At 33.7% G+C, this 19,025-nt stretch overlaps 1 protein-coding gene across 2 annotated transcripts in view; it reads right to left on the bottom strand.

Annotated features, from left to right (window-relative positions):
• Positions 1 to 19,025, bottom strand: part of LOC106875377 (uncharacterized) — a 509,595-nt gene that overhangs the window by 91,362 nt on the left and 399,208 nt on the right. For both annotated transcript variants that reach the window (XM_089354037.1, XM_014923476.3), the window contains 2 exons: positions 14,122 to 14,360; positions 13,644 to 13,723 (listed from right to left, as the gene is read on the bottom strand). In XM_089354037.1, the coding sequence (XP_089210163.1) occupies positions 13,644 to 13,723; positions 14,122 to 14,360 (319 nt within the window). The remainder of the gene's footprint in view (positions 1 to 13,643; positions 13,724 to 14,121; positions 14,361 to 19,025) is intronic.

The raw sequence follows: 19,025 nt of genomic DNA, 5'->3' as shown, positions 1-19,025 counted from the left end.
ACAACTTAAAAATTAGTTTTAGTTCTACTACTAACTTCAAAAATATAATTGCACATAATAAATTAAGAGTATGAAGACCGGGAAAGCCCCCGGCCCATCAGGAATCACTGCAGAGATGCTCAAAATATCTGGCAGTGTTGGCTATAGCCTAGTCACCCGTATTACGAACCAGGTGATACACGAAGGAGTCATCCCCAATGACTGGTGTAGCAGCATCATAGTCAACTGCTACAAAGGTAAAGGTGACGCTTTAGATACAAATAATTACAGAGGCATCAAGCTGTTAGATCAGGTTATGAAAGTTACAGAGAGGGTCATAGCCCAACTAATTAGGGAGCGAATCAATTTAGATGAGATGCAGTTTGGGTTCGTGCCAGGTAAAAGCACTACTGATGCCTTATTTCTAGTGAGACAGTTGCAGGAGAAATACCTAGCTAAGGATAAACCTCTGTACCTGGCTTTCGTTGACATGGAGAAAGCCTTTGACAGGGTCCCCCGATCCCTTATCTGGTGGTCAATGAGGAAACTTGGGATAGAAGAATGGTTAGTGAAAGCTGTGCGAGCCATGTACAGAGATGCTGCCAGTAAGGTGAGGGTTGGAAATGAGTACAGCAATGAATTCCGGGTAGAGGTAGGGGTCCACCAAGGTTCCGTCCTCAGCCCCCTCTTATTTACCATAGTCCTCCAGGCAATCACAGAGGAGTTCAAGACAGGTTGCCCCTGGGAGCTCCTCTATGCTGATGACCTTGCCCTAATTGCGGAGTCACTATCAGAACTAGAGGAGAAGTTTCAGGTGTGGAAGCAAGGTCTAGAATTGAAGGGCCTTAGAGTCAACCTAGCTAAAACCAAAATCCTAATAAGTAGGAAGGTAGATAAAACACAAACCCCTTCAGGTAGATGGCCCTGCTCAGTATGTAGAAAAGGAGTAGGCAGTAACTCTATAAGATGTACCCGGTGCAAGCTATGGACACATAAGAGGTGCAGCAACATCAAAGGCAGGTTAACTAGCAAGTTAGTTTTTGTTTGTGGCAGATGTTCAGGTGCAATAAAGACTGCAAACAAACAGGAAACAACTTCTATCTCATTCCAGGGTGAAAAACTAGAGGTAGTCGATAGCTTCCGCTATCTGGGCGACCAAGTTAGTAGTGGGGGTGGGTGCGCTGAAAGTGTAGCTGCTAGAATAAGAATAACCTGGGCAAAGTTTAGAGAGCTCTTACCCCTGCTGGCGACAAAGGGACTCTCACTCAGAGTAAAAGGCAGACTGTATGACGCATGCGTACGAACAACCATGCTACATGGCAGTGAAACATGGGCTGTAACTGCTGAGGACATACGTAAGCTCGCAAGGAATGAAGCCAGTATGCTCCGTTGGATGTGTAATGTCAATGTGAATACCCGTCAGAGTGTAAGTATCTTGAGAGAAAAGCTGAACATTAGAAGCATCAGTTGTGGCATGCAAGAGAGACGATTGCGCTGGTATGGACATGTGGTGAGAATGGAGGAGGATAGCTGCGTGAAAAAGTGCCACACCCTAACAGTTGAGGGAACCCGTGGAAGAGGTAGGCCCAGGAAGACCTGGGCTGAGGTGGTGAGGCAAGACCTTCGTACATTGGGCCTCACCGAGGCGATGACTACTGACCGAGACCTTTGGAAATGTGCTGTGCGTGAGAAGACCCGGCAAGCCAAGTAAGATCGTTGCAAGTGCCCCTGGACTGGTTCTTGTGCGGGTGGCACATGAGATGCACCATTTTGAGCGTGGCCGTTGCCAGTACCGCCTGACTGGCTCCTGTAGGATTTTCGAGCGAGATCGTTGCCAGTGCCCCTGGACTGGCTTGTGCGGGTGGCACATAAAAGACACCATTTCGAGCGTGGCCGTTTTCGTGCAGGTGACACGTAAAAGCACCCACTACACTCTCTGAGTGGTTGGCGTTAGGAAGGGCATCCAGCTGTAGAAACTCTGCCAAATCAGACTGGAGCCTGGTGTTGCCATCCGGTTTCACCAGTCCTCCAGTCAAATCGTCCAACCCATGCTAGCATGGAAAGCGGACGTTAAACGATGATGATGATGATGATGATGATAATACACAAAAACAAAATGAAGTCGGCTGTTTCTGCAGAGTTAAAAGATTGTGCCTGCTAAATGGAGCTTGTATGACAGGGATCATCATTTATGAAGCCACCGTAGACTCTACAACCACCAAGGACATTGTTTCGTCAAAGAAACATGTGGGTCTCACAGAGGGAAATTTTAAAGCCGGGTTCAACAATCACACCTTACGCTTCAGACACTAAGATAAAAGGAAAACAACCAAATTATCCAGTTATATATAGTCCTTAAAAGAAAAAGGTGTCGTCTATAAGATTCACTGGAAGATCTTGGCCAAGTGTAAGCCTTACACCAACAGCAGTGGAAAATGCTGTCTTTGAGATATGGAAAGATGGCTCATCTGGAAAAGTTCTTTAGACTCCGCTACATGTCTAAATTCAAGAACTGAATTTTCTGGGTCATGTCCACATGTGGTAAAACATTTGCTACATTTTTGGACGCCCCCAAGATCACAGATAGAACCTGCATTTTACATTATGTCCACGTACAAGCCTTTCATATGTCTTAACATCTCTTATATATTTCTTATATATATTCTATTGCTTTATATATATTTTCTGTACATTATTTTTCACCCTTTATGATTGTGTAACTTATACGTGTGTAGTATATACCTAATGTGTATGTGCGTGCATATATATAGGTGTACGAATGATTGTATATATATATATATATATATGTGTGTGTGCAAGACTCTACCTGTTGTACTTGTTTTCTTCCTTCATACATATACATATGTATATACGTTTATATATCTGCAGGTGTAGGTGTGTTTGACAGACAGGAGGATGTATTTGTGCATATGCATATATAGCTCATTTGTATATTCAAGTTTTGCCGCAAATGTGAATGTTTTACGGTTTTGTGTATGTGTTTTTATTTGTATATACATCTATCAACATATGTATGTGCATGTGCGTATATTTACTATCTATATCAGTTACTCATGTTATTGCTGGTGCATGGGCATGCAGGTACACTGTGCTTGTACAGTGCAGGTAACAATAGAATAAACAAAAGTTTATCAAGAATCAAATTTAAATAATCAGAAGATGCAGAAAACTTTAGATCAACAAACAAATCAATTGGACCACATCTGTAGCTTATTATTTAATACAAAACATGACATAACATTTATGTGACATAACAATTCTTATGGCCATTTCCACTTCTGATGTCAGTCAGTGCCTACGAAAGAATTACGAAAATAATATTCTTCATCTTCAAAGGATATATGAACTAGAACATGGAACTTCATCAGAGTGAATACAAAAGTGTCCAAAAAATAAACAAAAGGATGAGGGAATAGAAAAGAAAACATGGCCTATAGAAAAAGCCTGGAATCTTAATATATTAAAGTCATATAAACTTCCATCACTGGGCTTTGAAGTCAGAAGGCAAAAGAATGATCTAGCAATGGTCTAGGGAAAAAAAAAATTTTCAGGTTATTTCCATATAAAGGGTGAACCAAGATGTTTTAAGAGTTGTGAAAAGAAGTTAGCAAAAATAAATAATACAAGATAATTACTGACATGTCTAGAAAGAGAGCAGTACCTATGTTATTGTAAAAATCTCTAGCTGATATCTATCCAAAATAATACCATAGGGTTCTTATGGTAGTGTACTTACTGAAATATTACAGAGTATATCCCATGTTGTCTGCAATGGGATAGACTGAAGTCTAGCTATCTCTACAATTAGTCAATTATATTTGAACTAAGGGCAAAGGTTAAAACTGTTTCAATAAATATGTAAATAAAAAAGAAAAAGAAAAGTAAGTAAATAAAGGATGCAAGGGAGAAGACTGATATAAGTGGTACGAGGCCACTTATGGCCTTCTGCAACTTTCCGGCATAACATAAATGAGAATAAATAGATAAATACAGTCAAACAACATACTATAACTTTTTATCGTTAAGGGGAGACAACTAAGAATATACATAAAAGCTTACTAAAATAATGTTGGATTTTACATCCTAGATAACAAATAAAAATTCGAGTAGTGGTAATAATGGACAAACAAGTATATGTGTACATGTACCTAAGAAAATTCCACCTAATAGGTACACGAAAAGACAAAATGCCAAAGCCACTAACATTTAAGTGATTCAAATTTAAGACCAAAACGCATGTTAGTGCTATGAATATAATTCACATGTTCAGACAGTTTACTAAATATACTTAATATGCATTGCAATATCCTAAAAGTAAGATTGTTCATATTAAATTGAATACTTTAAAAATTATATTGACACTTACGTAGGTACAGTCTTACTAGGTCCACAAACAAATTAGTACCATGAATATAATACTCATGTTCAAACAGTTTACTAAATATAATTAAGAAGCATTATTATTTTCGTAACTCTTTCATAGGCATTGACTGACATCGGAAACAGAAATGGCTGTAAGAATTGTTATGTCACATAAATGTTATGTTATGTCATGTTCTGTATTAAATAAGCTACAGATGTGGTCCAATTGATTTGCTTGTTGATCTAAAGTTTTCTCCATTTTCTGATTTTCTAAATTTATATATATATGCCTATATATATATATATATATATATATATATATGCAAGTATTTATACCTATATATATGCATATATATACCTATACATATAAGCATATATACATATATATATATATACCTATATATATGGATATGTATACATATATATGCATATATATATATATATATATATATATATATATATATATATATATATATATATATATATATATATATATATATACCAGAGTAAGCACACGAAATGTGCAACAAAACTGTCCGATGAACGGGAACGTGAAACTCAGAGTAACGGTTTTTTTGTTATATTTCTGCTGCTTTTAAATAAAGTATATATATATATATATATATATATATATATATATATATACCAAAATTTAATGAACTCTACAGGCATTAGTAAATACATTTGGGAACTTAAATGAAAAGAATAGAAAACGAGTTAAAATGGGAAATAGTTTGCAAGGCTAAATCATATAGGATAGGGAATAAATTCTGCTTATTAAGTACTAACGAATTTAAAGAGATATTATTAGCTAATAAAAAATTGTTTAACTCCCACGATGAACGTAATATTAAATGCAGACATAAATTAAATTACTTGTATAATAAGTTTAGACAACTAATTTATTTATTTAAACCTAGTATTAGGTACCAACTTATAGTTATGATCAGTAGCGTAAAATACATCAAATTAGCTTTAGAATACACTCTAATCATCACAATATCATACAAAATTGGAACATATAACTACCTTTACTTTAAGTATTCAACGATAATATGAGCAATCTTTTACAATGTTTCATAACATTATTTAGGTAATATATAACTTTCGTATTTGGTATAGTTATTATTCTGCGTAAATCTGAGAGTTTTAAGTATTTTAGTATTATTAATCTCCAATAAACTTTTTATTTTAGGTAGATTTTCTTTTTCGATATTTTCGTTATTATTTTAGTAATTATAACGCGTATTTACCTCTGGTAATGGACGCTATGTTTATCACGTGACTTTTCAGTATTAATCTTCATAGCATTATTTACGTAATATAGAATTCTCGTATGTGTATAGTTATTAGTGCGTTAATTTGCAGGTTTTAGTATTTTAGCATTTTTAATCCCCAAGAAACTTTTTATTTTAGGTAGATTTTCCTTTTCGATATTTTCCTTTTTATCTTAGTAATTATAATACGCATGTACTTCTGGGTAATAGACGCTATATTAATCACGTGAGCTTTTAGTATAAATTCTATAGCACAGTCATTTTGGTTTAATTTACAGTACCAGCCGGCGGATATGTCATGTTTTCTTATTTTCATTTTATAAACAATATTGACATCTGTCTTTTAGTAACTTTATACACTAACACATTTTTTTTACTTATTCCATAATGTTTTAACCTTGTTTACTATAATATTTTTAGATTGTAACTCTTAATAATTATATTAATATCGTTAATGTAGAGATTAGCTTACAGATTTTGTCTCTTTATATATATTTTTATTTCTCATGTTTATGTTTATTCCTTGAATGATTTTAGGTATTTTCTTAGGGATTTGACCTGAAAAGTGACTGATTTTGAGAGTAAAATCATTTCCCCGTTCTAATGAACTCGGATAGAATTTGCTTATGATTTTACATAGTTCTATTTCAGCCATGAAGCGCTCGTAGTCTATGTACTAGCACTAACTTTTTACATTTATACCTCCATACTGTATATTATCGTATTAATTTTTACTGTCCAATTTATAAATTTGACCTTTAAATTTTTTTAATTAATTTTTCTATGATTTATTTAAATGATTTATTTGATTTATTTCTGTAATATGTTATTTAATTTAAATTGTTAGACTAAAATCTTAGATGTATTAAGATGGTATATGCCTCACAGCATGGATTTGGACGGGTTGTGAGTTGACTGAGTTGTAGAGTGGTGGTTCGTCTCTAAATTAGTAATATACATATATATTATATATTAGGAAACCCGGTATACTATTATACCGATTTTATGTATGTATTTATATATATGATGGCCTTTCAGTTTCTGTCTACCCAATTCACTTCAGTTTATGCCACTCCAGGCCAAGGCCAGAGTAGAAAACACTCACCCAAGGTGCCATGCTGCGGATATAAACCTGAAGTCATGTGGTTGGTATGCAACTTCTTATCCACGCACACACTCATGCATATACAATACTTCAGTTTACCAAATCTACATGATTAAACATACATAGCAGTTGGTATTTTAATTATTGTGTATTTATTTATTTTGTGGATTGGAAGGTGCAATATCTCTCAGTAACCAGTGTTTCATTACTGGTGAGGGAAAATGGATTGTAATATCGTTCAAAAGTACCAGAAATTTCTGTAACTATTTCAGACTATAAACAGCCTTTAGATGTTGGTCAGAAATTGAACCGAGCCATGTTGTAAAGTATTTCAACTGCACAATATTAGATTGGAGCCTGGTGTTGCCATCCGGTTTCACCAGTCCTCAGTCAAATCGTCCAACCCATGCTAGCATGGAAAGCGGAGGTTAAACGATGATGATGTATGTATAAAGTAAACAGAAAATGGAGAAATATTGATCAACATCAATTGACTTACATCAATTTCTTTAAATTTGATTCCTGATAAACTCGTGTTTATCTTTGTCACTGCCTGTAACCTATGTGCATGATATGCTTGCATATGTATGCCCAGGGTTAACAAAAGTAATTATACCTGTGGTATAATGGATATTTTTATCCTTTAGATGGTTATTCCAGCCTCTAACTTTACTAATCTATATATACATACACATACATACATACATGTATATATATATATATATATATATATATATATATATATATGTATGGCACTCCGTAGGTTACAACGATGAGGGTTCCAGTTGAACCGATGAACTAAACAGCATGCTTGTGAAATTAACGTACAAGTGGCTGAGCACGTCAGAGATACATGTAACTTTAATGTAGTTTTCGGGGATATTCAGCGTGACACAGTGTGACAAGGCTGGCCCTTTGAAATACAAGTACAACAGAAACAGGAAGAAAGAGTGAGTAAAAACTGTGATGGAAGACTGCAGCAGGGTTCACCACTGCCATAGCCTCGTGCAGCTGTAGGTGTTTTCACTCAATAAACATTCACAACACCTGATCTAGGAATCGAAACCGCAGTCATTTGACCAAGAGTTTGCTTCCCTAACCACTGGGCCATTGTGCCTCCACTATATATATATATATATACATATAATAAATGAGTATATGCATATATACGTACATGTACGTACATACCTACATCTACCTGTATATATAAATGCATATCAGTGTACAGGACATTGCAAACAAAACGTAGACAAAAAAATAATAAATGGAGCACAGAAAACACACAGGCCACACAGAGAACATTTCCTTCCTCAGCTATATATATATATATATATATATATATATGTGTGTGTGTGTGTGTATGTACGTATATATATATATATATATATATATATATATGTAGTTTTGGCCTGCGAAGCCATTGTTGAGCAGTCCAACAATGGCTTAGCTGGCAGAAACTTTGAAGTCACTTTCAACAACATTCTTGTATAAGAATATATATATATATATATATATATATATATATATATATATATATATATATATATATATATATATATATATATATAAACTGAGAGAAATAGAAAATATATAAAGACTTTAAATAGGTTGGTTTGTTAGTGCTGATGCTTTAAAAAAAAAAGTTAATTTAGGTTTGTTTTCACTAGGATCTTCAGGATTAGTTTACAGTTGACTGAAATGACTAAATCAACAGAAGTTAGTTTCAGTCTACAATAGAGTACTACTATTACTGTTTCTTTTTGATAGGCAGAGAGCCCACTGACCTATCATTTAGATACTAAAAGGAAATGTTTAGTGAAATAACTAAGAATAAGTCAGAGGTTTGAAAGGTTTGTTTTCTTAGACGAGTTTACCTTCCAGGTGTTCACATTTTCTGCAGGTACATCTTTTATTTCCTGCTGCTTTTCTCCTACTTCCTCTCTCACTAGTTAGTGTGTCTATCAGTTAATTTTTCTCTTCCTCTCCCTCTCCTTATTTTCTCAGTTAATTTGTTACTGGTTTTAAGAAATTTTGCTCACATAATTTAGCTGACCACTGCTAGTCTTGTAGATTAATAAAAGGAAGATAAATTCTAAAAAATAAAGGTAAATTAAACAGAAAAGACAGATTCCACTGAACTATTACATTATCATACCGAAAAAAATAGAGAAGTGTCTGTGTGTGTGTGCAGAGTGGGGGTGATATCAAAATTATGTTGAGACCAAAAAAACTGAATTTTTTTAACCACTTCTAAAATGAAATACTGTAGTTCATGTTTCTTCTTTTTTTGTGGGTGAGAGTTGTGTTGGTGGATCCAAATGCTTCAAGACATTTGTGCTTGTATTGTTCCATGGATCCCCTTTAAGAAAAGGTATGCCACCAACATTCAACACTTTCCTGTAAAATGATAGGAATTTAAAGCCAATTCCTGATCAATACTTTGACTCTTGGTTTTGTTTTATCTTTTATCTTTTATTTGTTTCAGTCATTTGACTGCTGCCATACTGAAGCACCACCTGGAAGAATTTTTAGCTGAATGAATCAATCCCAGTGTATATTTTTTAAAGCCTAGTGCTTATTCTATTGGGCCCTTTCGCTGGACCTCTAAGCACTGGGGATGTAAACAAACCAACACCGGCTGTCAAGTGGTGTGGAGGATAAACACAGATGCAAACACACACATACACACCCATATGTAACAACCACGTGTGTATATAAACAAACATTTGTTTTCTTTTTTAGAAATATCAAATGTGTATCCTATGATCCAGACAAGAAAGTGATATTTCAAACACAGTATCACTGTTAAAACGGCAGAAAAACTGGTTATTATTACCCTTACAAGGTGGAAAGAGTTGTCAACAAACAGCCATATATATATATATATATATATATATATATACATATATATATATATATGTATGTGTGTGTGTGTGTACAGCAAGCTTCTTGTTTTCATCTATCAAATCCACTCAAAAGGTTTTTGGCTGGCCTAAGGTTATTGTAGAAGACACTTGGCCAAGGTGGCAGGCAGTGAGATTGAACCTGGTATCATGTGGCTAGGAGGCAAGCTTTGTATCACACAGCAAGACCTGCACCTGTTTGATAAACTTTCTTTTTTCATGAAAGTGGTTTTGATTTCTACTCAATATTACTTTGCTAATGTCAAACAACAATAATTAATATTGAAAACAATAAAAATTTCGTGGGATTTAGTAAAATACTCAAGTTATCTATTGTTATGCTGATGTTTAGAACCTAAACACACACACAGACACATGCACACACACATTATGTAATAATCTTTTATTTCTCATTGTTTCGGCAAAATCTAATCTTGGAATTTTATTAACATAGTCATATTCTGTAATTTACTTCAAGTCAATCTATTTGAGTTATTAGATAAATAAATAAATAAAAATGGAATAAATCAAAACAATAAAAAAAAACATGTAGTATTTGAGCTGAAAATAAATTGCAAGCAAGGTTAATAAAAAAGTGACAATGAATAGGATTCTTAATGGAGAAAAAAAGATAATGTTTCACAAATATTTACCAAATTAAATTTGGTAAAAAGTCTTTCTAATTTTGGCGCAGTTTCAGCAATTTTGAGTGGAGGGGACATGTTGATTACATGACTGGTATATTATTTTATCAATCCTGAAAGCGTGAAAGCTCAAGCTGACCATAGCCAGATTTCAACTCAGAACATAAAGAGTCACAAGAAATACCACTAAGCATTTTGTTCAACTCCCTAATGATTCTGTCAGCTCCCTACCTTAATACTGATAATAATAATATTTTATGCTATAGACACAAGGTCAGAAATTTGAGGGAGAGCGCTCATCATTTACATCAACCCCAATGTTCAACTGGTACTTATTTGATCCACACTGAAAGGAAGGATGAAAAGTAATGTTGGCCTTGTTGGAATTTGAAGTCAGAATGTAAACCTAGAAGAAATGCCTCTGAATGATTTTGTCCAGGCTGCTAATAATTCTGCTAGCTCACCACCTTGAATATTAATAATAATATATCTATATGTATCATGCTAAAAGGATTTTTCAAAAATACTTTATTTTTAATTTAATTTTAATTAAAAAAATTTTTTCTTTTGTTTGTTTCATAATATTACTGAACACTTGGAATCTTGAGAATCAACATAAATAAGTAAGTTATTCTGCTAAAGAACTTGTCTGGTCAAATCTGCTAAAACCAGACAGAACTTGAAGTTAGCATTATTATGCTAAGACTGATCATCAAAATGACTATTGTGTGTCTGAATATTACTCAGTGTATCAGTGCTGAAAGATTTTGGAGTCAGAATGTCTGAGATCAAAATCTTTAAAATCTTGGAATCTAAAGAAGCCTGCAAAAATAGTTTGAAGTTTGATCAGGTCATCTGTTTATGAAACACAAATATAATCTGCTGGTATATTGCCAAATAATAGAAAGATTAGAGAAGTTATGGAGAAATAGTTTCAATGTGTTATATTTATTACTAATAACTAGAATGGTTTGAATAAATGTCATCAACAATAAATTATATAATATATACTTCATAACTTCTTTCTTCTTGCTATCCTCTACTGCTATGACAACTACAAACATGTAATTATTGCAGCAAATTGTGAAACAATGAACTGAAAAGATGGGAAACCATGAATTAAAAAGGAATTACATGTCCTTTGTGCTTGTAATTTTTAATTTATTTATAGTAAAATAAATTAACTTTTTCTCTAAGCCCACAACCTAGTATTTTGCTATAAACTAATTCTACCTTTAAAAATGCATTTTACTAATACACCCAACATCCAGAATAATATTAATAAAGGAATAATATGCAAAAATAATCGAAACATACTCATTTCTTTTATCAATTCTCATCACCTTTTTAAACCTTATGATCTGACCAAGATGTTCTTTAACAAAAAACACTAAATTATATAATTCGCCGATAAACACTATTATTATTATTATTACAAAAAACAAAAGCATATATATATATATATATATATATATATATGCATGTGTGTGTGGCGGGTATATATATATATATATATATTTATGTGGAAAATGGAGCAACAAATACAAGAAGAAGCAATTCTGTTGGGCTAGTTAGCCGGAATAATGAACTTAAATAGCACCCATCCTACATCCCCTTACAGGAAGACCAACACAACTTCAACTAAAACGTAAGGCTTTCTTTACCTATCGATATTATTACACCACCATATACATTAATATACCCACCAATCACTTCTCCTACATCCCTCGCACAACGAACTCTTAACATACTCCTAAACATTCTGATGAGATCTGCCAAACCATTGGCTAGATTGAAACGTACGTAAATGACTATTACATAACATTCACAATGACTCACTACATAACCTCAACCTCCACAATGACTCATTATATAACCTCCACACAATAAAACAACGGCTAACTAGCCCAACAGAATTGCTTCTTCTTGTATTTGTTGCTCCATTTTCCACATAAATATAATTATAAACTACGGTTTAAACAATAAATTACCTGCCTCTGGATGCCCTCTACCCAAGACGGTACCCGTACAGGTGATCCCCAGGAGTGCCTCCGGATTTAAACATCCCCTGGTTGCTTGGATGCTTCAGACTACCCCTGAAGGATTGAGGCAACCCTATCATTTACCTATATATATATATATATATATATATATATATATATATAGGGAGAGAGAGAGAGAGATATATATATAACAATTTTCTTAACCAAACTTATCTAAAATGCATTGAAGAAAAGACTTCTGTTTATAGATTTACCATTTCTAGCAAATACTTGCATTTCTATTCATTCTAATATACTATACTGTTAAAAAAATGTCAGTGCCTCTAGTAAAGACATTTAAATCTGATACACATAGTATGAGACATCTGAGATATAAACTTATTAATTAACAAAGATGTTAGTTTTATTACAAATAATATAGCTGGATGATCTGGTATATGTTGCCAAGAGATAGATGAACTGAAGAAATAAATATGTAGCTCAAATACAGAACAGTAAATGCGAAACATAACAGATTTGAACTCAGGATCTACGAGCTGGTACTCCAATACTGCATCTTCAAAGTGATATATAGTACGAAGATAAGTTCAAACAATAAAAAAAATTGCTATAACGAAGTTCAGATGTTGTTGGCTAGCAGCCAGGTCAACTCTAGTATTCTAGTTCTTTTAAGATATGACTGAAATTACATTATTCAATGCATTCTTGTAATTTTTTAAGACTGTAGTGTGAGATTTAAAGGATATTTGGTTGCTATTTCTAGATGGTTAAGTGACTGCATAAAGCTTCTCATTGACTTAATGAATCTGTGATAAATATTGGAGCTGAGCATAGAACTATGTGAAGTGTAGCAGAACAGTGGGATATATGTGTGATACAGGATGATCTGTCTGACTGGTTAACTCTATGCTACATATCAGAGCAGGGGGTATACATAGTTGTGATACATAACAGTATTATACTTAAGAGTTCTAGCACTGAGATTGATGAAAGAACAGTTAGCTACTCACAAACATCAGACAATATTTAGGAGATATGAACTAAGTGATAACCATTTAATCCAACATTTATCTGATAAACTGAATATTAGCTATTTTCAAGGTTACAACACAAATTTGTTCAGTCAAGAATCACTTCAAATTAACCTACAGTCAGGGGGATTTATCACTGAGTTAATGTTTTTAGTGTAAGTTTTGAGTAAATTTGTGAAGTCCAGATAAACAGTCCTGGAAGCAAAAAGGAACAGGAAGATCTGAAAGGTAAAATTACTCAAACAACTTATATATCAGCATATTGTTTTATTCTAGTGATTTGAAGCAAGGATTTCAAAACCAATTTAAACAACTTACCTGTAGTATATGAGTCCCTTGATGGGTTTCAAAAATTTCCATGGCGAGAGCATTCATATTCCGTCTTCGTAGAGGACCCCCTTGTGAAAAAGAAGATGTTTTGAATGAAAATAAAAGTATTGCTGTAAGTTATAAAGCAAATTATTTGTACAGTGGATTATTTGAATTATGTAAAGGAGGGGTAGTGTACAATAAATCTGAATCTAAGAAAATTTCATAATTGAATTCAGTGTAATACTTCAAACATGCTAACACTGACTTCACAGCTTATTGCATTTCAAGCCTCCATCTACCAAATATCATTCATATGAAGTTGTTCAGTCCATGTTTACGATAAAAAGTACTTAACCAAGATGACATGCAGTAGGATTCAGTTGAAAACCATGTCCTTTCAAGGTGAACTTCTAGCAACTAATAATTTTGGTTTTCAACTGTTATATTTTACTATGAAATATAATATATCTTCAAAAATATATACCTTTAACCGATTTGTTTGGAGGCATTCCATCTCTCTGCCATGGTGGATCACCATGACTAGAGAAGTCACGCAGCTTCAAATAACTGATTGAGAGACGAATTATGGAGGCTTTGTCCAGTTGGCTTGTTATGGCAGCTGGTAGAGGTAGTAATTTGGCCAACTCATAAAACTCATAATTTTCTTTTCCTCGACGAGAACGGGCAGCATCCCGAGACTTTTCTTTACGTAGTTCCAAGATGCTATAATAAAGACAAAACAAATATATAAAAATACGTACATGCACACACACGTATGAAAAAAAACCCTGGGAAGCCAATTTATCAGTTGTTCAGAAGACTGTCTAGAAGTAAAAGCTTTGTCGCCTAAGGGACCTAAGGCACAGGAGGATTGGCTGCAGTGAAAGCATAATAACCAGAATAAGAATAGTGTGTGTGTGGGGTAAACATTCAAGGTGTTACTGTCTCTGCAGGTAACAATAGTCCTCTCCCTCCAAATAAAGGGAAAATTGTATGATATTTGAATTTGAAGTATTATGCCACATAGTAGTGAAAGCAAGACTTGAATGTAGAGGACCTGCAAAGGCTAGAAATAAATGAGGTGAACATGTTCTGCTGGATAGAAAATATAAAGGACCTGAGAGGAAACCGTACTTAAGGAGTCAGATGTATTTTGCAAGAATGAAGATTGAAATGGTATGGGCATGTTATGCATATGGATGATGACAGTTGCATAAAGTGCTGAGTGCTCAAAATTCATGGGGCCTCAGAAGGAGAAAGATCTAGGACAACATGGGGCAAAGTGATGAAAACTGACCACAAGATGCTGAACCTCACAAAAGAGATGACAAGAGAATTCAATAACTGGCAAGCATGGAAGAGGGAATGGTTTATGTGGCCTTGATGCCTCAACCCACTTCTCACTCAGTCTTTCAAATTACAATTGTTAAAATTTTCTTGCTCTCAGTTCTTTATTTTGAATAATCTGACCTGCTGTAACAGTTTAATTGTTTTTCTTGTTTCATAGAATCATGCTTCTAAGATGGGAGATATTGATTCCAGAAAACTAAATTAGTTTTCTGGTTTAGGATGTGTTTAGGGATAGTCTTGGGTTAGGATTTGTGTTTGGGATTAGGGTTAGAATAAAGGGTTAAGGTTATGATTTAGGGTCTGTGGTAGGGGTAGGATTTAGAGTTAAAGAAGAAGGGAGAGTAAAATAATTTTTTTCTTGAGAATTAGAATTACTCAGGTTTCATACCAGCCTGGTGTCACTGTTTGGGGTGGTATTTCAAGTTCTGATGTTATAGGACCCATATTTTTTGATGGGTCCTAGGCAATAAGTATCTTGAAATTCTAATGAACCAAGTTGTTCCACAGCTAAAACAACAGCCTAATTCACACAATCTGTATTTCCAACAAGATGGGGCCCCTCCATATTATTCAAGAGCAGTCTGTGAGTACCTTGATGAAGCATTTTCTAAGAAATGGATTGACCGAAGAGGTCCAATTGATTGGCCAGCACATTCACTTGACTTGACCCTAATGGATTTCTTCTTTTGGGGAGTACTCAAGTACAAAGTTTATAGTTGAAAACCAAGAAGTGTTACTGATTTGAAAAATTACATAAGAGATGCATTTCAAGAAATTAATACACAAAGAGACTTGTGCAAAAATGTTTGTTGAAATGTAAGGGGTAGTCTTCAAAGCTATGTAAATTGTGATGGACAACAGTTTGAGAACTTGTGTTGATACAATTTAAGCACTTCTGTATTATTGTACATAATAAAATTTAATTGTCAATGTAATAATTGTATATGTAGTCTCAAAATAAATGTTATCATTTACTGTCTACCTACTTTTGGACCACCCTGTATATGTTTGTATGTATAAATGTAGAATGTAGGTAGGGACATTGATAGGTTGGTATAATCTCTAACATATTTTTAAGGATGCAAAGAATGAGTGCATATGAATTCATGTCATAAACTGATACATGAATTCCTGTATTTGATCTGATTTTTTTTAACATGGAGAGAGTGATGTGCAGACTACAACCATATTTATATAAAACTTTGGGGATCGCTTAAGTATATCCATGCATGCAAAAGTTTATATAAGTAGATATTTATAAATATATACAGACTATTGTGTAAATAGACTTGCTTTCTCTATACATCATCTTAGCAATTGGTGTAAATGAAAATGTTTGTTCATCATGTTTTCTTAGGCGGATGCATGTAAATATATGCTATGCACACATGCAAACATTCAGTAAAAGAAGCATGGGCATATAGAAAAGCACATATATATATAAATATATGTACTTGTGAGTAAATTATCAGGTAACTGTATAAAGACAGAACTCTCTTTGCTGTCTTCTTTTAAAACTTACCAACCTATCCATTTACCTACCATCTATCTACCTTTGCATCTGTGTGTCTGTTTACCTGTCTGTCTATATACACAAATACACATACACTGCATATCTGTTTACATACATATACAATTCATACAATACAATACAACAATACAGTACAATATAGCACAGTACCACACTACAGTACAATACACATAGTACCATACAGCATGTCACAGCACAATACAGTACAATACAATATTGTACAATACCACACTGCAGTACAATATAATATACCATAGTACAGTACAATATAATACAGTGCAATAAAATTCACCATAATACCATACAATATACCACAGTACAATACAGCACAGTGTAATACAATGTCACACTGCAGTACAGTACAGTATACCACAGTACAATACTATGTAACATACTAAGTACAATACACCATAATACAGTACAGCATACAACAACACAATAGAACACAATACAATACTATACAACACAGTATAGTATATTACCATACCACCCATACCACAGTACAATACAACATTCCATAGAACAATACAGCATGCCACAATATAACACAGTATAGTACAATACACCACTGTAAAATAACATACAATAGTGTAAACTACCCTAAAATACTGTACAATATAGCACAGTAAAATACATCATAATACAACACCATACAACTTCTCACAGCACAACACAACTCAAATCAATATGAGATGTCAATATGGTCTGTAGCCTGCTAGAAATAACGACCAGTTTTCCTTCAAATCATATTCCACTATCTTATAAAGTAAACAATCTGTTTGATTCGGGCTGACTTGGGGCTAAACAACAACAATAGAAACAACAATGATTAGCACAAGCCAACAAGCCAGCCCAAAACAACACAGCACAACCATACTACACAATGAAATGTTTCTGTTTTAACTGAACAAGAAAGTGATTAATGTTATTGTTGATCATGGTTGTCTTGATGGATTGAATTTCTGCTCTTGTCTCATTCACTATGTGAGCTATGCCCAAGCAAAAATGATTACCAAACCATGCAAATTTTATAGTTCTTGTTTACTTTGTCTTATGTCATATATTTTTTCCCTTTCTGCACCGACCTCCCCACCCACTTCTAACAAAGAAATTTCTCCCAAAATATAGGTTTGGAGAACAGTGTCAGCTGCTGATAATGTTGGGTCATGTTTAAAGTAACTGTTTCCTGATCAATATGTGTTTGTGTGTGTGTGTATTCAAAGACAGAGGATTCTGTAGATATCTTTGGTTTTGTTTTAAATTTATTTTAAGCCTTGTCATTCTGATTCCAACATTTCCCCCGTTTCATTTTCAGTTTTTCCTTTTGTTTTGTTTGTTTTCAAAAGGTTTTCTTACTTAAATGTTTAGAAAACAAACCTTGTTTGTTTGGGTTTTTTTTAAATTTTCACTTTAATTCTTTAAATTTATAAAGAAAGCATGTGACATTAACAGATCAGTTAAGATTGGCTAGGAATATCTCACATTCACACCTTTACAAAAATGAAAAAACATATTTTCTTTGTTCACTCGTACTTTTTTTAATGATATTAATTATTATATTTATTTTCCTACAAAATTTAAATGAACACATTGAAATTTCCTTCATTAAAAAAAAAAAATTAATGGAAAAAATTGTGTTTCTATTCAAAAGGCATTATCTGCCCCATTTAGACACATGATGAATATAAAGTGGGTATACAGTGGCCATGCACGCATGCAAGCACACACAGATACACACAGACACACACACACACACACACACACACACACACACACACACACAAAGAAGTACTATGGGGAAGTTAAAGGAAAATCAAATACAGAGTTGATTACAGATATTCCTCTATTATTCTCATGTTTGAACATGAAATAATAAAAAAAAAGACAAATATTAAATTTTTTTTTTGTTTTGCATAGGTCATTATAATAATTAATTTAGAATTTAAGAGAAAGCCATGCATAAAGTTGACACAAATGACTACTGCTGAATTTATCAACTTGGGAAGATAAACGGTAAATTAGAACCCCGCAGAATTTGAACACACAACCAATAGGAATGAACCATCATCATCATTATTGTTGTTGCTGTCATTGTTGTCATCAATATTTTAATGCCCCCTTTTCTATGCTTGCACAGGTCGGATTTTCTACAGCTGGATGCTCTTCCAGCTGCTATCCCTCACCTGTTTCTAAGCAAGGTAATATTTCTCTGTGGTCCAATTGCATATACAAATGACATCAATTTTGATTAATTGCATACAATGCTTTCCAAATTTATGAGTTATAAAATTGGCAAAATGTAGCATAAAGTCAAAGCATTTGTGTTGATATGAATGGATAAATAAATCCTGGAAGCTTCCAGTTTTCTAGATAAGATAGATTGACCAGTAACTAATTTATGTTTATAAGATAGCTATATGAAAAAATGTCACACCCTAGCAGTTGAGGGAAACTGTGGAAGAGGTAGACCCAGGAAGACCTGGGATGAGGTGGTGAAGCACAACCTT

The sequence above is a fragment of the Octopus bimaculoides genome, chromosome 6 (assembly GCF_046866305.1).
Source record: "Octopus bimaculoides isolate indiv1 chromosome 6, ASM4686630v1, whole genome shotgun sequence".
NCBI classification, from domain to species: domain Eukaryota; kingdom Metazoa; phylum Mollusca; class Cephalopoda; order Octopoda; family Octopodidae; genus Octopus; species Octopus bimaculoides.
This window is presented reverse-complemented; position numbering and strand designations above follow the sequence as displayed.